General features: G+C 47.6%; 1 protein-coding gene and 1 long non-coding RNA gene across 2 annotated transcripts; both read left to right on the top strand.

Moving 5' to 3' along the window:
- Nucleotides 1–631: 631 nt before the first annotated feature.
- Nucleotides 632–9,268, top strand: LOC133360193 (uncharacterized). Its single transcript, XR_009757234.1, has 2 exons — nt 632–713; nt 8,531–9,268. It is a non-coding gene; the product is annotated as an uncharacterized LOC133360193 (long non-coding RNA).
- LOC133360192 (protein krueppel-like) lies at nt 5,011–9,268 on the top strand. The gene is made up of 2 exons (XM_061578805.1): nt 5,011–5,129; nt 7,177–9,268. The coding sequence occupies exon 2, from the start codon at nt 7,187–7,189 to the stop codon at nt 7,607–7,609; it is 423 nt and encodes a 140-aa protein (XP_061434789.1). The 5' UTR covers nt 5,011–5,129; nt 7,177–7,186; the 3' UTR covers nt 7,610–9,268.
- Nucleotides 9,269–23,361: the final 14,093 nt, after the last annotated feature.

Genomic DNA, 23,361 nt, shown 5'->3' on the forward strand with positions numbered 1-23,361 from the left:
TCCGTACTCCCGAAGGCTCTCCGCTCATGAGCGGTGCATATGCTAATTAATGCTCTGCTGGCACGGCGTAAACTCTAAACAATGGCACGCGCCTCCCTTGCACGAGCACGGCCGCTCTGCGGCGCCTCCACGGCGCTTTTGTTATGCTAATCGGATGTGCTGCGGCCTCGATTCCAAACACGCTCCTGTATTAATCTCCCTCTCATGCATGGCGCCGCGCTACTGCGCACCCTAAACTATTCCGCCCCGTCCCTCCTCCGCCTGTCTCGTCGACCTGTGGGGGTGTGTGTGGGGGGGGGGAATGCGCCTCAACCGCGGTGGCCGAATGCCCCACGCCGCGACCATACCATATTAAGGCTGGTCGCAGCGCCGCGGCGCAACGTAGCACGGGGGAGGTCGTCCAATTCCCTGATCGCCGGAAACCGTGAGAGTTAATCCCGATAAGGGTTTCTCGGATAAAAACCGGCCGATCAGGTGATCTCCCCTTCCAGCTCTATGGGTGGGGGAAAATGCGTGCGGGTGTGTTCATGTGAGGTGAGGTGAGGGGGACGCGAGGTTGGCTCCGTTGCTTGGTGGTGGCGAGGTCGGGGATTGGGCGCCTGCCGAACGGCTTCGTGGCGGCGGCATCACAGATCACCTCCCTTCCTCCCCACATGTCCCAGCTGTCGACACCCCGCAGTCCTCACTAAGCGTTCCCTTCACGGCAGCAGCAGGTGGTTCCCCGTGATTCCCCACCCCTGGCTCCAAAAACAATTGTAGCGGAGACGACCCACTGGTGAATGGACCAACCATCCACTGCAGAACCCCAGTCAATCGCGCCCACCGGCCAGCAAGTGGTTATCACCCCCAGGCTGGACTCCAAGGCGATGGTTGTGGAGATGACCCACTGGTGAATGAAAAATGGCATCGACTCAGGGGAATCCTTGGAAGCCATTGACTACCTCTTCCCAAAATTTCCCCCAGCAGGCATTGAGGGATGACTGTTTCACCTCATCAACGAACTCCTTAATGTTTATGAAGCAGTTTGCAATATTGTCATTCTTCCAACATTGTGTCACCGTCAGTTGACTCGCTTTCCATGGCGTCGAGGATACCTGCAAAAGCGCGCTGCACATAATAGCTATTACAGCACTACGCTTTGACTGCTGGACAACACTAAATTTACAAATCGAATTGTCAAATGTGGCTGTATCCTGCACTAATCTCCTACTTCAGAATATTTGTTGAAGGAAGACGTATAATGGAGGAAACAAGGTTGTTCCAAAACATTGGTCAAGGCCTATGATACCATTAATAGGCCAGGGCTCTGGGTTGTTCTGTGCTTTGGAGCCCTTAAGACTTTTTAACACGTAGGCTTTCGCGACCAATATCCATAATATAGGCTTTTTGGATTAGATAGCGTAAATATGTCGTTAAACCCACCACCACCCGACACAATCAGCAAGGCCTGTCACGTAGACAGAACACGCCAATTCTTCACTAGTACAGCACAACGGTGTTGGAGGGCCAAGCCACATTTGCAATCTGAGTATTACGCTACGCCAGGAGGACTTCTCCACAAATCTGGCTGTTGCCTGATGAAGCTAGTTGTAATTATTGCAGCTTATATTACTCGACCAGAATAAGCTGCAACGCCTCCAAAATCACACTGCCCGAGTTGTCTACGGCCCCTGCAACCCTCACCCTGTCCATCCTTCGTGCCCTTCATTAGCTGCCCATTTATAGCAAAATTACCTTCAAAATCGCTTGCCTCTGCAAACCCCACCATAACACCCACTATTCCTCTGCTGATGCCTCACACTTAAATAAATCGTAAACAACTTCGCAGTGCGTCGCAGAACCTCCTTGAAACTCCCAGGACAAGGACTGTAATTTCTTCTCGTCGTTTCTCCATCACTGCCCGTCATTTAGAATGTCATCTTTCCACATCCGTAACGATACATTATTTTCATCGTTCATAAAACATCTAAAGATACATCTCTTCAGCTGGACATTTAACTCACTGGCCCATGCGACGTGATCTGACATTAAGCTCCGCGCCTAAAAATTGCATCTGCGGTCCGCAACATTGCCACACTAACAAACTCACAGACTAACACACTCAATCACTCACTCACAATCTGCAGAGCCAAGGTGAACATACACACTCAAAATATACAACGGATATTGCCAGGGTCCAGAATCCAACCCACAAACTCTTGCATACCAGGCAAAAAAAAAACATAACATCTCACCACCCCGGCTCAATCACGGTTTCCATTCCTGAATCGAGTGCCGTTCTGCATGGAGGTTGTATGATCTCCGCCTGTTCTACAAAGTGGACGTTGTATGACCTCCCCCCTGTTCTACAGTGTGAGTGGAGTTTGTATGTTCTGCTGTTCCACAGAGAGCAGTTTGTATGAACTCCCCTTGTTCTATAGTGAGTGGTGTTTGTATGATCTGTGTTCTGCAGTGATTAAGTGGAGTTTGTTTGATCTCCCCGTTCTCCATGGGTTTCCTTCACATTATCTGCCTTTCTCCCATAATAAGTAAAAAACCCATCCACATGTAACTCTGCGGCATTGTGATTCGCAGTGGACGCTCTTGTATTGCAAAACACATCACTGTGACCTCCTCTATATCATGACGGGGCAAATGTCTTTGTACGTGAGAAGACATTTTCACTATAGGGCCATTATCATTGACAAAGTGACTGTCCACGTAGATCTGCTCTTTGTCCGACCTCTTGTTTATGTCCGTTGCACAATCCTAAAAATCTGCGACTAGCATATGATTGTCTATGAAGTATCTGTGTGGAGAGTGCAAGGGTCTGGTCTGTGTGAGTCCATGGGTCTCTGTGTGAGTCTGTTAATTAATGATTCCTCGCAATTTGCAAGCAACTTCGGATCAAATGCATTTATTTTAGTGTTTTTATTGTGTTTATCCATACACAATGGCACTGACGACAGGAACTCCAACACCTTCACGATGAGCAGCAACAGATAGCAAAAGATGACATGTCTTCAGAGGAGGGAAGGGATCCTGCTCCGAGTTCACTGATGAAGGAAATGATGGCAAAATGGGCTGAGTTACACAATTTTGTAGAAAATATCATCCAGCAGAGCAGGCGATTTTTATAATGATAATGCATTGAGTCATTTCAGAAACATCTTAAAACGGAGGCAGAAACAATCCTGTCTTGATCAGTTTTTAGTAAAAAGGCCCTCAAGTGAATCACAGTTCGTGCTAGAAAAAAGGCAAAGAACCCCAGAAGGGCAGTTACCCGTTTTATGGAGGGGGACTCCCCTTCCAAGCAACACTGACACCTCCTCCTCCCCTCCCTCACCACCTTCCACTCAAGCCATCCGCTCTCCTTACTACAGGTAAAGTGAAATTCAATGTTCATTTATTATATTAATTAGAACTGTTTTTTGTATGCTTTTATGTACTGTACTGTATTTTAATATTGTAAACTTTGTGTAAAAATGGCCCATAATAGGAGCATCCTTGGGTGGGGAACTGATTAATGCTATTTCCATTCATTCTTATGGGGAAAATTGATTCGGTGTTCGAGCAAATCGGCGTTCGAATACGGTTTTGGAACGAATAAAGTTCGATCGATGAGGTACCACTGTATAAAACTGGTCTAGGGCCAAAATGCTTCCAAAATAGTCCAACTTTACTAATTCTGGGCCAGTGAGAATGAAAATGATGCTTAAACTTGTTGATTGGCTCCAGTTTTTAAGATATGCTACTGGGTCAGTATGTACAACCCTTGACTTGGGAATGGTGGAGGATAAGTGAGTTATTAAGGGAAGGGACCTACATTTAAACCAGAAATGACTAAAATACATCTTTGACTGGATCTATGAATAAATATATGACTGGGTTTGGACAGTACTGGCTTTTGATTTAAAGCTTTCGTGACTGCAGGGATTCATATTCTTGGTTCTTTCGGTAAAGTCACGTCGAAGGGAAATAATAAAATAATATAAACATAAAATATACTGGCTTTTTGAGCAAAACGATGAATGATGCAATCTGAACCTGGTATTACGTCATACATATCACGTATGACGCAATACTATACGAAAGACTTGGTTGCAACATGTCACTAAAAGATACATTTTTTGCACTCCCACCGAACTGCGGAGTAGTGAGCGACGAGCATGGCGATCGGTTTCACCAGGACATTGCAACAATAGAGAAACGCTATCAGGGAAAATGGAGGCCATCGATGCTTGCAGACTATTGCTGGACAGTGACACGAGATGCTCCATTTAATGAATACGAGACAAGCCAAGAAGCGCTGAGTAGACACTGAATAAGAACTAAACTATGTACTTATATATAAACACAAGTGTTTTGCCTTGTTTCATAATAAATGTTATTTATATAACCCTTTTGCTGCTTTTTTAAGTGTTACATGAACAGGACAGGTGACATGTTATCATGTAAACTGTAAAGCAACCATAAACACATGAAAAGACCGAGGTTTACCATTTGAGTTAAACTATCTACACAATATACATAGACGTAAAATGTAACTTTAATATATTGTGAACAGTAGCCAATCAGTTGTTTTGTCATATTTGAATTCAGCACAATACTCAATATTAAACAACGCATCTCATCTCTGAGGCAGACGTCTAAAACATTGTGGACCAGTGTAATCAGGCGAGAGCAGGAGGCAAGCCTCGCGTAGCTAGGCCTCAAGTTGAAATGTTCCAACCTGAACATCGATTTCATACTTGCTGCTACTCAATTGCTATCCCTGCGAGAGAGATAAGAAGCGAGGCTGTATCTAGGCAGACGACAACAACAACAACAACCATCTCCATCACCCCCACGATGTGAACATTATCGGGTCACACGGCAACAGCCGAGCTCCATAGAGACTTCTCGATTTCACTTCCTGGTTCTCGGGTTGCGTGACGTCATCAGCGCGAGCCGCGCTCAGTGGAGGATGAGGGGCGGGGCGAGGAGGCGGGGCGAGGGGCGGGGCGAGGAGAGCTTCCCCCACGAGGACGTCACCCGGGAACTCCCCCCTCCCCCACGCGCCTCCGCGTGACGTCACGAGATCCTGGAACCAGGAAGTGGAGCAGGGAGTCGACTCGTGGCTCTGTTCGCCGCTTAATTTGATCCGCGAGGTAAAAGTTCGCATTGTTGTTACGTTAATTTTCCCAGGAAAGCCTCGCTTATTCTTTCTTGTGTCTGAATAGCAACTTAGTAACTGTGAATCGATGTCCAGGTTGTAGTATTGAAGCATCACAATGTGGTGCCGACCCCATGCAGGGCTCGCCTGCTAAGGGCCATCCATTTAGTACGTATATGCGTTTGCTTGCGTAGGGGGGGGGGGGTCTAATCACAACGTACGCATAGGAAACGGGGGGGGAGGGTGAAGCCTCAATAATTTGTCGACATTGGCCTTCAAATGAGACAGTTCAGTTTCTTCAGCTGTCAGACAAGTACTGCCGGGAGAGGTGGGACTGTGGGAGAGGTGTCACTCGTGTGCCACCGTGCCCCTGACTGCAGCTATCACGCAGCTCAGCAGTGAGTCTGACATAGTCTGGCGGCCTGCCCCATCCTCCAATCTGGCCTCACCGCAGACTGCCGCTGGCTCAAGGTGTTAGCTGCCGCGGTGCTCTCTCTGTTCGTGCTGCTGCTGCCCGCACTTGAGTACTGACACTGCTCTATACATCGAGCGACTGTTACAGATGTTCAGTCGACGCACGTGTTTTTGAATAACCAGTCAGGATGGATAACACGGTCAAGTATAACTGTAAAAAGCTGTGTGTGAAGCTCGGTCGCAAGCTAGTAAACAAGAACACGTTGATATTATTATTAATCCTTGATCGTTTATGCATGGATTAAATATAGGCCGTTCTAGTTGGGGGGGGGGGGGGTGTAAAAAGTACGCGTGCGTACAGGGAGGGGGGGAGGGATCAAGTTGACATAATTTTTGCGTACCTACTAAATGGATGGCCCCTAGCTTGCCCGCTGATTGGTTTTGCTTGTAATTTGTCTCGGCCTGGCTTACTGCTTTACCTCACCGAGCAGTTTCTCGCCGAATCTCAAGACTTTTTTCCCAAGAGGTTCCTGCCAAGTTTGCCCCAGTAGGGGGATGTTTTACCGAATGTAGGTAATCCCAATTGAGTAATGTACCGGTTATTATTTCAGCAGTGGGAACTTTTGGGCAAAACCAGCTGCGTTGTTTGTAGGTTTAGCTTCAAGAAGACACCAGAAAACCTGGAAGAATCCCACGCAACACAGGGAAAGAACATACAAACTCCACTGTCTCACACAGGATAGAGACAAAGATGCACCCTATAGCTTTAACATACTGTTGGGGCAAGTGCTGCTAGCGACCACCTATGAAGGTTGGCATGATACACCAGGAGGTGGGTGGCCAGAACCACGCCCGATCGCCGTTGTCTCTGGCCGTCTCGACTGTATGTGTATCATTTTGTCACGAGCATGTGAGAGGCGAATGTGGGGAGCGGTGGCTCAGTGTTAAACGCATTTTGCGACCAACTCCGTGGACAGAGTTTTATTCCCACTCATAGCCAACATCGCTGGCAGTGAATATATGAACCGGTCCTGCACCTCACGTAGGTAGATTGAGCCTTAAATGATTACCTCTTGCAGTTCGTATACATCATCGTTGGAGAGACGATGACAGCCGGGTGTGGTACTGGCCACGCTACATCCCTTCTTGCCATGCCAGCATGAGTAGGTGCTGGCTATGATCACTTGCACGAACAGGATATTTTATATTGATTTGAAGGATATTTTATGTCGGTGTACTTTGTTCGAGCATGTAATGAGTACGTATATTGTGTGTGAGTGTACTCTGTGTGTAATGTGGGGAGCAGTAGTTCAGTGGTTAGTGTGCTTCACTACAAACCCAGATACCCGAGTTCAATTCCAGATCACGGCCAACATCTGAACCATTCCTGGGCCTTTCCTCGGTCGACTCAACGTACAATAAGTACTTGGTGTTGTGCAAGCACAGCCACTTGGATGACAAAGGGCACCCGGGCGTGATGCTGACCACCCACTCTCTCGTGCCCCGTGCAGGACTTCATAGGTCCTCGCTAATAGCAATTGCTCCAACAGTATTTTATGGCTATACAGGGGAGTAGAGGATCCTTGTCTCTGTAATGTGTGTATATTATGTGTAACGTGTATCTGCAGAATCGATCGCATGGAGAAAAGACCCTCGACACAGCCCAGTGCTAAAAGGCACCAATGTGACAAGTGTCAATACAGCACGGATCGCCGTGGACATTTGAAGCAGCACCAGAGAACACACACGGGCGAGAAGCCCTTCAAGTGCACTCTGTGTGGGAAGACGTTTGCAGAGTCAGGAACTCTTAAGAAACATTATAGAACACACACGGGTGAGAAGCCCTTCAAGTGCAGTGTGTGTGAGAAGGCATTTTCTCGTTCACATGCTCTTCATATCCATCGGAGAACACACACGGGTGAGAAGCCCTTCAAGTGCACTGTGTGCAAGAAGGCATATGCTAATTCAAGAAATCTTCCTTTTCATCAGAGAACACACACAGGTGAGAAGCCCTTCAAGTGCACTGTGTGTGGGAAGGGGTTTGCACGGTTAGAAGCCTGAAAGAAGCATGAGAAGACCCACATGGAGACAGAGGTGGAATCGAGAAGTAAAAGTCAAAGTGCTGCACTGATCCCATCTCGCGTGAAACAAGAACTAGAAGACAACCCCAGCTTGGCAACATCACCAGCAGTGAAGGTGGAATGTGAAGATGAAAATTTTACTCCAGAACCCAGCCTCCAGGTGGATAAAGACAGTGTGAAGCAGGAGAAGCAGGAGGATTTTGAAGGAGAGCGAGGCGACTCCCAGGAGTTTGTGGATGTGGAGGTGTGGGTGGAGTTTTTGGGGGAGCGGTCCTGGAGCGGTTAGCGTGCTGCGCAACACACACACTTACAGAGTGTACACAGTGGAGAAGGTGAAATACATTTTTTTTTAATTGAAAGTGCTGCAATGAGCCCATCTCTTATGAAACAAGAACCAGTAAAAATTATGTTTTGACAACATGACCAGGAGTGACGGTGAAATTTTAAGATCAAAATTCGACTCCAGGAACCGACCTACAAGTCGATGGAGGCAGCGTGAAGCAGGATAATTCTGATCCCCAGGAGTTTGTGGAGGTGTGCGTGAACTTTTTGGACATAGCTGAGGAGGGGCCAGTACAACGGTGCATCTTTTTGGGACATGCTTTAGAGGGTTTCGGTCTATACTCGAAACCCTAGCTAGCATCGCTGTGGTTTAGATTATAGTGGGGCCCCTGTTTCACGCGACGCCCCAAATGCCCGTGTGCGGAATATAACAAAGACCACTGCCCGTATATTCCAGATTTATAGTATTTACTTAGAATTTAAATTTTATAAGTTTTAAATTGTCAAATGGTAACAGGCCTGCAACTTCTCCGGAGGAGTGCACACATCACGAGCAATTATACCAACCCAAATGGTCTTCGCAGCAGCTCACTAAGCGTTCCCTTCACGGCAGCAGCAGGTGGTTCCCCGTGATTCCCCACCCCTGGCCCCAAAAACAATTGTAGCGGAGGACGACCCACTAGTAAATGGACCAACCGTCCACCGCAGAACCCCAGTCGATCACCCCCAGGCTGGACTCCAAGGCGATGGTTGCGGTGCTGACTCACCAGCACGGCTGGGGAGGAGGAGTTTCCCCGTGGTCGGCACAGTCTCACGTCTCCAGCACGGCAGCCGCATCGAGCAGGATGAGCGGAATGGAATCCCCACCCCTACAGTCTCCGCAGCATACCCTTTATTGAGTCGCACCCTTGTTTTTTTCCATATTGATTAGCACGGCATGCCCATGAGTCCAAACCCTCGTGCTCCCGAGCTGATCTAATCCCCCGCACACCTGCAACCACTTTCGCACAAAGCCACCCCCGCGCGTCCCTCGCTCCTCAATCAAAAGACACCCTGCCCCCAAAGCTATCACTCTAACTGCGACAGCCAGCATGTGTGAAATTGCGTCCAGAGAAGATGTGTAACCGAGAGTTTGAGACCGATGTTCCATAGCATTCACATACAGGTGTAGGTGTCATCCAATTGGAGATGAGCTTTCTGTCCTTATGATGTAATTAATTGCAGAAGAGAATTAGTTGATATGGAATGCATACTGCCTATTAAAAACATTATTTAGGGGCATATTTTGATATATATGAAATGATTATGTATACATTTTAACTGTTGGACATTTCTATTAAAATTACTGCCAGGTGTGGCCGTGATGTTTTTGTAATTGCTTTTTAAATGCACTTTAATACAAAAAAGTTAAGCAATTTCATATTAATATAAAAATATTTAATGTCAGGGCTACCTGCTGCACTTGTTTTAGTTTGAATCCATTTGAGTTTCATTTTAATGGTCTTAGCCTGACATAACTTTACATTTTATACGATGGTAACAGCAGGGGTCTGGAAGCCTATTGTACACCCCACCTGCTGGCTATGCACACTCACCATGCGCAGTGTAGTTATGGTTTATAGTGCAGTGTAAAGCGTGCAGCACATAGTAAATAATAGTGTAGAGCAGTGAAATACGCGGTGCGCACAGTTAACCAAGGCGCAACTGAGGGCAAACAGGTGCATGTGAGGTTTGCACGGACAAACTGCCAGTAGTAAGGGACAAAGCAGGTGCAAACGGGTTTAACTGGTTGTGCACATTGAGACCAGAGGTATTACCAGGGAGACGGGAGGTAAAGGTTGATTGATGGGCCAACAGGCGCCAGCCTGGTGAGAGCTTAAAGAGACGCACGAGAGGACTCTGGAAATTAGCAGGGGGATATAAGGGCGTGTGCGTGAGCGCAGCAGGGAGTTGTTGCCGTGGACCAAGAGTGAAGACATCCCGCCGCTGCCACTCCAGCTGTCAACGGGACCTCAACCCTCACGCTGTCGCCGGGCGGGTGTTGGCTGATCCTCCCGCCCGGGACAGACAGGTGAGCGGGTCTGAGGAGAGCGTAGGTTGGGGCAGCGGTGGAGATGTAGATTCGCTGTGTGCGGAGACGCTTTGTGCGGAGATGCTGTGTGCGGAGTCGCTGAGAGCAGAGCTACTGAGTGCAGGATAAGTGAGGTGCAAGGTAGATAAGAGTGGGGAGAAGTTAAACAAGTGACCGTATAGATAGTTATAGGAGTGCCTACAACTGGTGCAAGAATAGGTGAATAAAGTGTAAGCAGGTGACTTGTTACAACGTGTCGGTGTGATTAAGTTTTGAAGACACTACATTTGGTGTAAGAATTGCCAACGAACCCTCGCCGTCAAGTCCCAAGTCGGCAATGAAACTTAAAAACCCACCTGTTGCGTCCAACGATGACGCCGAGCAAGATGTCCCTCCAACAGCTCCGGTTGCCGGAGCTCCGAGCGCCCGTTACGATGACGGGCTTCAATCGACTCAGGAATGCATGGTGAGTCCACCCAGCCACCTCCTCCGCAGAGCTGGCTGGACATCGCCGGTCACCTGGGGAGGTTTCTGTCGGCCGCCACTCATCTTTTAGAGCGGATGACTTCTGCGACTTCAACTGGACACCAAGACGCGCTTCCCACTGCTGTCATGACTGAGGCGACTGGAGCGCTGGACCTTCCCACCATTTCCGGGACTGCAGCCATGTTCAACTCATCCGCCATTTCGGGCGATTGGCCCGTGCTGCAGCAGCAGCCGCCGGCTTCCAAGGTGGAAGTCGTTCCCAAGTTCCAACAGCTGCCGCCGGTGCGTCAGTTCACTGCTACAGGAGGAGATGGGACGGCTTTTCGTCGTCGATTCGAGGCCGCCTACATCTCAGTGGGATGGACATCCCAGGAGGCACTTCAAGCTCTTCCCACGGCCCTCGACGACAACTCGTTAGCCGCCTTTTTCACCATCCCCGAGTTGGATAGAGCGACCCTCGCGCGCGTCTACACCGAAATGGCCGCTATTTTTGATCCCCCGTCTAATGTTTGGAGAAGATTCAGGCTGCGGAAATGGGGTGAGAGCGAGACGCCGCTGGCATATCGCAGTGCTGTCCTCAACCTTAAAGACTGGCTGGCGGTGGCGGCCGGTGCAACGAAGCCGGACGTGGACGAGCAGGCATGTGCCTCCTTCGTCCCGTGAACGGAGGGAAGGAGCGCTGGCCTGCGCCCATCAGCACGGGAATGGCGCCCCAGGCTGAGCCAGCCGCCTGGGCATCCTTACCATACCTGCTACAGGTGCGGCTGCACGGGCCACATCGCCGTCGACTGCCGCTGCGGGACCGGAGGATTCTCTCTGCATCCATCCTCCGGCTTCAACAACATCTCCCGCAATCCACAGCCGAATCCGGATGCATCAGACACACGGCCGTTTTTGTCCCATCCATCTAGCATAGGTCGCGTGCGGACTCATCCTGTAAAACCGCATCCCGTTGCGACTCGCACATGGGGTGTGTGGTCGTTAGCGTATTGGCCACGCGGCGTCGCGCAGTGGAACACACTGGCTCATCGCGTAGTGGGTGCCGCGGCGGGTTCTTCGACTATTATGGGGTTGGCGTCCTCTGGTCGAGCACCAATTGGGTCGAGGCTCAAAAGAAAGCCGTCCCTTGGTGTGGACCAATCAGTTTCAAGGACAATTCATATATTATCATAGTGTGTTTTTTGTTTGCATTTGACTGCAAGTATTGTGGTTAATGCAGACATGAATCCTTGTTAAAAGGTTTCAGTTTTGTTGCCAGAAAAAAGGGGAAAACCCCTATTATTATATTTTGGTACTGGCTAAGGAGGTCTAATGATGATGGTATTATGGGGTTGATTCAGGGGATCCAGGTTCGTCGGTTGATAGACACGGGCCGTTGCGACTATGGTCTCCGAGGCTGTGTTTTGTACGTTTCCTTCGTCCGATCATCTTGCCCCCATGGAGAGCGCTTGTGTAGCGGCTAACAGGGGGAGTCTGGGTATAATGGATCAGATGTTGGCCTCTGTGCAAATTGGGGAAATCTTTTGGAAGGCTAGATATTGGTTTCACGGACATTGGCTATGCCCTGTTTGCTGGGCACCAATTTTCTAGGCAGGATGCCCTTGAAAATTCTCATCGACCAGGGGTGTATTGAATTACCATCGGGACAGTGGTTGCTGTTTCTGAACTCCCCTGGTCAACAGCCATCGCAGAATGCTGTCATTCATGTGATGGCTAGCCACACCGTTAAAGTACCTCCGGGTTCTCAAATGCTCGTGCCATTGCGATTGCGCAAAGAGTTGCCTTTACCAGGCCTGGAAGAGGAGATTCTTCTAACCCCTTCTAATGCCGTGTCACGATCTCCTTCCCTGGCGGGGGCTATGACTTGTATCCGCCGAGCAGATGCCATTCCTACAAGTTCTTCATGCGGGGCATGCGCCGGTTGTGATTCAGGTGGGCGCTGTCCTGGCGCACGCCTCGGCGGCCCAGTGTTTTGATAATGCGGAGCCAGCTCCTGGATTGGCGGGAAGCGTTGCTAAACCTGGTGAGCCAGATTCCGGATGGTTGGAATCTACTCCGAGAACTCTGCGCTGACAAGTTCAGCGAGGTCAGCTGTGCCGGCTCTTATACGATTTTTCCGATGTCTTCAGCACGAGCAAATTTGAAATTGGACGCACTCCTCTCCTCCACCATATCAATATGGGCGATTCGCCCCCAATTCAGATTAATTCGCAGAGACTTAGCCCCGCGGAAAAAGAACAGGTATGCCAGGCTGTTGACGAGATTTTGGCAGCTGATATTATTTCCCTGACCAATAGCCCGTGGGGGTGCCCATAGTCCTAGTCAAAAAACGTGATGGGAACTTAAGATTTCGTATTGATTTACGCAAGTTAAATAAGATATCGGTGGCGGATGCATATCCCCTCCCTCGTATGGACGACTCGCTAGATGCATTATCGGGTGCACAGTTCTTTTCGACACTCGATTTACTGTCCGGATTTTACCAATTGCCCCTCGATGACGAATCCAAAGCAAAAAACGCTTTTCGCATGCCACAAGGGCTCTACCACTTCAATTGTCTTCCGATGGGATTAAATTCGGCGCCAGCCACCTTTCAGCAATTCATGGAATTGGTCATCGCAGGGTTGCAATGATTTTCATGCCTAATTTATTTGGATGACATCGTTTTTGGCAGTACCTTTGACGAACATTTACAGTGATTGCTTTCGGTCTTTAAGAAGGTACGTGCGGCTAAGTTGAAATTCAAGCCTCAGAAATGTAATTTGCTTCAGACATCAGTTAAATACTTGGACCATATAGTTAACGCAGCCGGTGTTGCCACAGACCCGGAGAAAACCGCGTGCGTGCGCACATGGCAGGTGCCAAAATCGGTGGCTGAAATCCGCAGTTTCATCGAATTCGCTTCTTACTATTGGCGTTTTGATTAAAGGTTATGCTGATTGTGCACGTTGGAAATCTCCTACCCTGCGACTGCAGATCCTGTTACAGTCCATCGTTGTGTCACGGGTTAATGAATTGGTGGCCCTTGACATTTTGGGGCCCTTTCCGGTCTCCCAGAAAGGACAAAAGTATCTCATTGGGGTTGAATGTCTAACCTGTTGGCCTATGGCCTGGCCTCTGGTTGACCAATCAGCTGCGTCTATAGCCGACGCCTTTTTATATGGCCCCCTGAGCAACTCCTCATGGATCAGGGCAGGAATTTCGCCAAGTTGCTCCAGGAGGTGTGCGATTCTCTGGGCACGCGGAAGATACGCAACTCACCATATCATATTCTTAGGTTTTTTCGGTAAAGTCACGTAGGTAAAACATTAAAATTAATAAAGTAAATAAAATAAAAATCACGACATTTCAGAAGCAACACAAGCTTTCGTCTTCAGGTGGAACCGTCACAGCCCGACAGTTGTATCAAGTAAATGAGAGATTACAGGAGATACCACTCCGTATATATAATGGTTGAGGGGGGGAGGGAGGGGGGAAGGGGCAGGGATGGCCCACTCTTTATTATTATGGTAAGGTGCGGTTTGAGACTATGAATAGACTGCATAACAAAAGACTGAGCCTTTATTATGGAGAGGTTCGGTTTGTGACTACGCCTAGCCTACATAATAAAAGTGTGAAAAAAGAAGAAAGCTAAACCTGGTAGAAAGCTAAACCTGGTGAAACAACTGGCTGTCCATCAGTAACCTGCAATAGTTTTCTGTCAAATAAGATGGTTCAAATAAGTGTAGTTAAATCTTTTTTGCATGGTTAATCACATCTTTCCAATGATTACTCAGTTTGTGTAACCATCATCACGGTTGAAATTATGTCTGTGTTTGTATATTTGTATGGCTTCGTGTACAAACCTTTGATGGTAGCCAGGAGGTTTGCAGAGAACCTTGGTCTCGGAAAAGACAATTTCATGAGAGCCCACCGAGTTGTAGCAATGATCGGCAATGGCCGAAGAATCAGTTCTGCCGTGTTTCAGATCTGACTTGTGCTCGCGGACACGATCAGAAACATGACGTTTCGTTTCTCCAATGTAGCAATCACCACAAATGCAACTCAATTTGTAGACTCCAGGATACTGTAAGTCAGGAACGACATCCTTCACAGATGGAATCAGATCACGGATTTTATGCACTGTACTGATTCGGACTTGGATCTTATGTTTGTTTAGAATTTTGGAGATCTTTTTGGTCACGCCTGCTATGTATGGTAACGTGATAGTTTTGGTCGGAGTTTCATGTGGCTGTTTCTGTGTGGTGGGAGAAACAGCTTGGCGGATAGTGCGGTCAGAGTATCCGTTCATCCTGAGGGCCCGATGTACATGTCTTAATTCACCGACCAGGTGGTGTTGGTCAGAAATGCCATGGGCTCTGTGGTATAGCGTTTTGATGAGAGAATTCTTTTGAGATGGGTGGTGGTGGGAATCCGGTTTCAAGTAGGAATCTGTGTGGGTGACTTTCCTGTAGACAGAATGTCCCAAGGATCCGTCAGGCCTCCTCTCAAACAGAATATCCAAGAGTGGTAGTTTACCGTCTTTCTCCACTTCCATGGTGAATCTGATGGATGGGTGTCTAGAATTGATGTGGTCCAAGAAGTGGTTCAATGCTGGGAGGCCATGTGGCCAGATGACGAAAGTGTCATCCACATACCTCTTCCACAGGGAAGGACGCAGGGTGGATGTCTGGATGGCGTCTGATTCAAACTTTTCCATGAACATGTTGGCTATAACTGGTGACAAGGGGGGGCCCATAGGGGTACCCTCATTCTGTTTGTAGAAGGTGCCATTCCAGGTAAAATAGGTGTTGGTGAGGCAATGCCTAACCAGCGCAGGTACATCATAATTCAATCCATGTTGGACTAAGTCCTCAATTATTGTTAGGGTGTCCGGTACTGGGACTTTGGTGAACAGAGATACTACATCAAAGCTGACGAGGATGTCATCAGGAGATAGTACTATGTCCTTAACCATAGAGACTAATTGGGTTGAGTTGAGTATTGCCGAAGAGGTCTTGCCTGTGAAGGGGAGCAGAGTATCTGATAGAAAACGGGCTAGTTTGTACGTAGGAGAGTTTATCGTCGACACGATGGGTCGTAGCGGGGTGCCTTCTTTATGGATTTTGGGAAGACCATAGAGTCTGGGAGGTCTAGCCGCCGATGGTTTTAGAGAGGGACGTTTGCTTGGTTCGATTAGGGAAGTCGAACTCGTGATGATACTGTTGGTTTTTGTCGTTAGGCTTTTAGTGGGATCGTTCCTGACTTACAGTATCTACATTGGAGAAACGAAACGTCATGTTTCTGATCATGTCCGCGAGCACAAGTCAGATCTGAAACACGGCAGAACTGATTCTTCGGCCGTTGCCAATCATTGCTACAACTCGGTGGGCTCTCATGAAATTGTATTTTCCGAGACCAAGGTTCTCTGCAAACCTCCTGGCTACCATCAAAGGTTTGTACACGAAGCCATACAAATATACAAACACAGACATAATTTCAACCGTGATGATGGTTACAAACTGAGTAATCATTGGAAAGATGTGATTAACCATGCAAAAAAGATTTAACTACACTTATTTGGACCATCTTATTTGACAGAAAACTATTACAGGTTACTGATAGACAGCCAGTTTTGTTTTACCATGTTTAGCTTTCTACCAGGTTAAGCTTTTTTTTTCACGCTTTTGTTATGCAGGCCAGGCGTAGTCACAAACCGAACTTCTCCATAATAAAGGCTCAGTCTTTTGTTATGCAGTCTATTCATAGTCTCAAGCCGCACCTTTAATCATTGGAAAGATGTGATTAACCATGCAAAAAAGATTTAACTACACTTATTTGAACCATCTTATTTGACAGAAAACTATTGCAGGTTACTGATGGACAGCCAGTTGTTTCACCAGGTTTAGCTTTCTACCAGGTTTAGCTTTCTTCTTTTTTTCACACTTTTATTATGTACACTTTTATTATTTTATTATGTAGGCTAGGCGTAGTCACAAACCGAACCTCAGTCTTTTGTTATGCAGTCTATTCATAGTCTCAAACCGCACCTTACCATAATAATAATAAAGAGTGGGCCATCCCTGCCCCTTCCCCCCCTCCCTCCCCCCCTCAACCATTATATATACGGAGTGGTATCTCCTGTAATCTCTCATTTACTTGATACAGCTGTCGGGCTGTGACGGTTCCACCTGAAGACGGAAGCTTGTGTTGCTTCCGAAACGTCGTGATTTTTATTTTATTTTACTTTTATTAATTTTAATATTTTACCTACGTGACTTTACCGAAAAAACCTAAGAATATGAATCCTTGCAGTCACGAAAGCTTCAAATCACCATATCATCCGCAAACTGATGGGATGGTCGAGCGGTTACACAGGACCCTCACTGCCATGCTATGCCAGCAAGTGACCATGGGCCAGTCAGACTGGGATCTTCACATTCCAGGGGTCCGAGCTGCTTACAGACTAGCTCCTCATTCCTCGACAGGATTTTCGCCATTCTATTTGATGTACGGGAGGGAGCCCGAACCCCCAGTGCAGGTTCAGTTGGGATTGCGCCCTCCTCGGAAGGGGTCGGTGGTGCCGAACCCCATGTCGCAAACGCTTGAGCAGCTGCGGTTGGCCCACGAGGCCGCTAGGAGCAACTCTGCCCGCAGGCAGGCCGGGAACGAGCGGCTGCGGGAACAGGGAGGGCAGGGGGTGCCTTGGAAAGAGGGGGACATGGTGTGGTTTCATTGCCCTTAAGCGCCCATAGGCACGTCCCAAAAACTGTACCGTCCTTGGCAAGGACCAGTCGCGGTTTTTGAGGTCCGGCGGCCACAGTGTGTGCGTATTCGGTTGGGCCAGCGGCGCTGGTTCGTGCATCGGTCACGGTTAAAAAGATACGTCTCGACCGGTCCTGTCGATTCATCTCCACGTCCCTTACGGCCAATGTCTGATGTGTCTGGCGCGCCGACCGCCACGCCTGAGGAAACGGGACGTAAGGAGGACCGGAGAGCCTAATGGCCACGGACGGTGCGATGAGTCCTGCAGCGGGACCATTCTTCACACCCGAGCGAAATTGTCTCTACCCGCGGGGACGGTCCTGCCGCACTTTTCGTTAATTAGGACGGTTTGTTCATGCCGTCACATTTCTTTTGTTACTGTTTATTGTTTTTGTACGTTGCTCTTCCACGGTCACTGCTTACGATTATGCTAGTTAATGGGTCAGTCACGACACATACGCGCACGTTTGCATATATTGACAGCTAGGACGGCTGCGTTTTTATTCAGGGAGTGGGATGATGTAGAGTAGTGAAATACGCGGTGCGCATAGTTAACCGAGGGCAACTGAGAGCAAACAGGTGCGCGTGAGATTTGCATGGACAAACCGCCAGTTGCAAGGGGCGAAGCAGGTGCAAACAGGGTCGACCGGTTGTGCACGTTGAGACCGGAGGTGTTGCCAGGGAGACGGGAGATGAGAGTTGATTGATGGGCCAACAGGCGCCAGCCTGGCGAGAGCTTGAAGAGACTCACGGAGAGGACTCGGGAAATTAGCAAGAGGATATAAGGGCGTGCGCGTGAGCGGAGTGGGGAGTTGTTGCCGGGGACCAAGGGGAAATCGGCCGCGGACGTGTTTGATCGCCACCCGAGTATGTGTTCGTGACCAGATTCAAAGAATTTGTGAATTTTTTAGTCGGAACCCGATTTGGTCGTGGTCAGAAGCGTTCGTGACCAGAGGTTCTACTGTACCTAAACGTTTCACTCAGGGCAGCTGTTCCCACCTCACCTGGAAAGAATAATCCTCCGTTTTCCGAGAGTGAACCATTACCTCTGATTTGGAGATGCAAATCCTCATCCCAGCCGCTTTACACTCGGCATCAAACTGTTAAAGTGCATGCTGAAGATCACTGACCGATGAGGCAGAGGATAACGTTATCTGCAAAAAGCAGCGACGCCACCTCCATACCCCAGTACTGGATACTCTCCATATCTCGGCTGCGCCTTGATATCCCGTCTATGAAAATCACAAACAGGAGTGGAGACAAGACACTCTTGGTGGAGTCCAACACCCAAAGTGAATGACTTTGAATTAAAACCAAGAATACTGATACAGCTATCACTTTGGGAATAGAGGAACAGATAGCGCACACAAGGCATTGCGGGGAACACGGTCATATGCTTTCTCCAAGTCTACAGAGAGGTAGACTAGAGAAGCATACTCCCATGACCCCTCGAATATCTGTGAGGAGGGCACGTCCACCGGTTTGAGAAGCTCCTTAAAGTGTTCCTTCCACCTCTCGACTATCTCCTTAGTTGAGGTCAATGTTACGCCACCCTCACTAAAAACAGCATGGGCCACGTCCCGTCGACCCCACCCCAGAACATATTTGAGGCTGCCCGGTAGTCCCTCTCCACGGCCTCTCCAAACTCTTCCATGTGGACTTTAGGTTCAGCAACTGCCACAACTTCCGCCGTCTTGGCAAGCCGATACCTCTCAATCGAGTCGGGAGACCTTTTTAAATTTTTCAAGCATAGCTCGGAAAGCCACCTTCTTCAACTTCACAGCTTGGTGATAGTTATTCAATTATATTCATGGGTGTTAATAACTTGCTTATTTTGATTAATCTAACTTGAATCAATAGATATAACTGAGTTGGAATATTCTTAGAATGTTTTAGTAATGAAAATAGAAGTAGTTTTTGTGATAGTTGATTACATTTAGTGTTACTGTGTTGCATTGTGCTGTTCATAAAAAAAATAGCCACCCTTGATTCGGATATAAGAAAGAATAATGGTTTTATGTCTATTGTCAGTAATATGTCCCTAATTTACATAACAATTTGGTGGGGGGGGGGGGGGGGTGCGGTATTATTAATTATACGAGTGCATATTGTTTCGTTAATGGAGTATAATTAGGGACTGTAGAAAATGTAGGAAGCACATCTTTTGGGCAGATGTTTGATGTTAAATATGGAAATATTTCTTGTTAAATAATGTTTCCAAGTTTTTAGATTTAAGCGGTTGATATTATTATTTAGATTTGGAGTGGATTATATGCTGAGGGACTGAGCTGAGGTGTTGTGTGACGTGGAGGGTGATAGGGGTGTCTGGTCATGATTGCAGATACGCAAATGCTCATCAGAAGAACACTTTGAAGTAAAGTGCTGCCATTTCACAAACCCCTGGCACCCATCTTTTGTGGAGTCGCCCACTTCTCCGGAGGACAGAACACAATGCAGAGTATCTACTTATCTTTTCCGACCTCTGTTATTGTTGTCTAGTTAGCCGACCTGTCCCCTTTTTACGATTTACAGGAGAGGGGCCGACTACACATGGTATTTCTCCACAGTTTATGTGCTATGCTAGGTGCACTTTAAAGCCACATGAATTGTCCAAGGCCCGCCGGAAAGTCACAGAACAGACCCAGGTGCCATCGGTTGACTGAGGTGACTGGCAGATGCACCACCTGTGCCCCCACTATGTCACCTCGCTGCGTTTTATCCACCCGGCTCTCCGTTGTCAGCATTGCTTCTCCGCCCTCCACTGTTGCTGGAGGACAACTGCCTCGAAGTGCCAATGAGTGTGTCCTTTATGAGCCTCCTCCATAGAAACCAATCTTTACACCTCTGGTACCAGTCATCAACAAGTTCACTCGGCTCCACATCCTCCGTAACAGGGCACCTCTTCTCTAACCTGCGCCATGCCCGTTTAGCCCCCTCTATCAAACAGAAGCTGCTTGGGCATGTGGTGGCTGGGCATGTGGACTACGTGACCCAACCACAGAAACCTTGATGGGGATATGTCCAGATTTTTCAAGGATCTGAGTTTCTATCAGTGCAATCCAATCATGTTCAACCCAAGAATCGATCACAGGCAACGTCCACCCGTTCCTCTCCCTCCTCCACCGCGTTGGGCTGCTCTTTCCTGGCACCCACATACCGAGTAACTGGGCCCCCTTTGTTAGCGCCGTCCCCAAGGGACATTCTGTATTGCTGGCCATTGTCACGCGGAGTTAAAACACCTGCCCGTGGACACTATAATCCAACATGCTAATCTAAGTTAATTTCCTTTAACATGCCACGCTATGTATTACCTTTACACTATAATTCCCCATTAACACTACTTCGGCTACATTTGTTCTCAAAAACTTTTTAAAAACTCTTGCTGGTAACAGCTTCTCTTCACAAGGCAGCAGACATCGTGCTGCTCGCAGCAGACATCGTGGCTGTCGCGATTTTCACCTGAAGACGATGGCTTGTGTTGCTATCGAAACGTCGTGATTTATTGTTTTATTTCTACCTACGTGACTTATCGAAAGAACCAAAGAGTATAGACACACTTGACTTCGAAGACAACACATTTATTTCCTGACCACAACGGGGTAACTATATAAACGTACACGGGATAACTATATAGGTGGCAACCACCATGGGGTAACTACATAACCACACAACTGGGATACTATAGTGGTAACCAACACGGGGTAACTATATAACCGGGTCAGGTCAGTTAACACACTGCCTGACCCACGATGCGGAGAGCGAAGACTGAAGAGACGTAGCACAGCGGGTTCCACAGCCCTGATTGGACTCCGGGACCTGGCTTTTATGCCCTCCTGTGTGGCCTCGCTCCGCCTTGACCATGCCTCCCTTCTGGCACTTACCAGAAGACCGTGGGCTCTATACCACGTGTCCCATTACCTTTACCCTTGGTCCACATCCTTGCTCTGTCCGGTCACATGTCCATGCCAGCCAATCAGGCTGCTACGTCCTGACATGCCCTCACCCCGCCAGCCACCAGAGCTATGCCCCTCAGGGACCCTCTTTGGTGCCATAGCACACCCTGCTGCCACAGAGGGCTATCTACACTCCAGTTCTCATTAGTAACTGGCGATGAGTGCCGTAGTGACCCAATATACGTCACTACACTTTTGCAACAAAGCTTCGCCAGTTGTTGAACAAGAAAAATAAATCTATGCCTTTTGCAGTACCAATGATTTGGAGAGAGCCAACAGGTCATATCAGCAATTGTTACTTCTGCATGGCGCCTCCAGTTGGAGGTGTCAAAGAAAAAAAAGCGGACTGTGCATTTTCCAAACATTCCATCAGCTATACACCCAGTTCCCCACGGAGGACTGCTGGTTCCTGATGTACCAGAATCACTCACTTGAACCATCAAGGTCACATGATCCAGATTTTCTCCCATCCCCCTCCTCTGAACCACACCTCAACACAAGGTGAACTGAAAGACCTTGTCAAAAATGTTACCTACCCAAGAGTAAGGCAGAGCTGTTGGGCTGCAGACTGCAGCAGTGGAATCTCGTGGCAGGTGATGTTAGGGTATCCATGTGCCACAGCCGTCAAAAGGAAATTGTCCCATTATTCTTCATGGAAGGTAATCTTGTAGTCTGCAACAACATCGATGGTGTGATGGCAGCCCTCAACATCGTTCATGATCCAGATGAGTGGAGACTGTCCATTGATTAATCGAGGATGAGTCTTAAAGTTGCATAATGGCAATGTTTTGCCATCAATTCCAGTTGATCATGCAGTCCATATGAAGGAAACCTATGACAACATGAACCAACATCAAGATAGATTGGCCATTCCGACAGTCATTGGAGCCTGGGAGAAAAAGTGTTCAGCATCCACCACTTGTTGAATCAAGGAATATTTTGTTACCACCCTTACACATCAAGCTGGGTCTGATGAAGAACTTTATCAAAGCCATGGACAAAACACAAGCAGCTTTCAAATACCTCCATGGAAATTTCCCAAGGTTAAGTGAAGCTAAAATAAAGGAAGGTGGTCTTTGTTGGTCCTCAGATTCGTGAACTTCTTCGAGATGATGCACTTGACAGTGCACTGCGTGGCAAGGAAAAGACGGCATGGAAAACCTTCCAGTTAGTGGCAATACATTTTCTTGGAAACAACAAGGCACACAAGGGAGTTGGTGGAAAACCTCAAGACATGCAAAAGACTTGGTTGCAACATGTCACTAAAGATACATTTTTTGCACTCTCATCTAGATTTTTCCCCACCGAACTGCGGAGCAGTGAGCGACGAGCATGGCGAGTGATTTCATCAGGACATTGCAACAATGGAGAAACGCTATCCAGTCCCTCCAGAAAAACGCGATTATGCGATCGCAAGATTCCACACAAAATCAGCCAAAGTCCGCATATTTATGCGGGGGGCGCGTTTTTTCAAATACGCCGCACTTTCGCCGCATAAATTGCAGATTTCCGCGCGCAAAATATGCGGGCTTGCATGATTTCATAATCCCCGCATTTTCGTTGCAAAAAGTCACATATATCTTAGCAGAAAGTTGAAAAATATTGCGTTTACTTCACACAAGCGCAGCCATTTCCCCTGTTGACATGGGAACGTTATGAAGTGTTAGAGGCTACGTAGTTAGTTTTATTCAGGAGTTTATGCAACTTTACAGTTGAAAGATTGCACTTTTTTGTTAGTAGTATGTAAATTTACATTACTGTAAGACTGTACTGTTACTGTATTGCTTACGTTACTGTGCACTGAAAACACTTATTTTAACAGAAGATGTCTGTTTTGTATAGCTACCTCTGTAAAACAGGAAGCACACATTTTATTTTTTAATATTTTATTTATTCATTTTTACAGAAGTTGTAGCATATTCATTTTGTAAAGCTACAGAACTTGTTCGACTCAATGTTTTGTAAGTTTGAGCCATCTGTTTGTTAAGGTCTGAAATAAAACAAGATGAGAACTTAAATATTCCCAGCACTTTCTGTGATGTAGTATGCTTGCTTATCATAGGAAGTAATAAGAAATGACTCTTTACATTAACGTAGTAGCCTAGTGAATAGGGTGTTGGGGGAATCACTTTTTTTTCTCTTTTTCATCAAACCGCAGTTTTTGCAAGTTCCCGCAATTTTTGCAAGTTCCCGCAA

Source organism: Lethenteron reissneri, chromosome 67 (genome assembly GCF_015708825.2).
Source record: "Lethenteron reissneri isolate LAM-NWPU_2019-01 chromosome 67, ASM1570882v1, whole genome shotgun sequence".
Taxonomy (NCBI): domain Eukaryota; kingdom Metazoa; phylum Chordata; class Hyperoartia; order Petromyzontiformes; family Petromyzontidae; genus Lethenteron; species Lethenteron reissneri.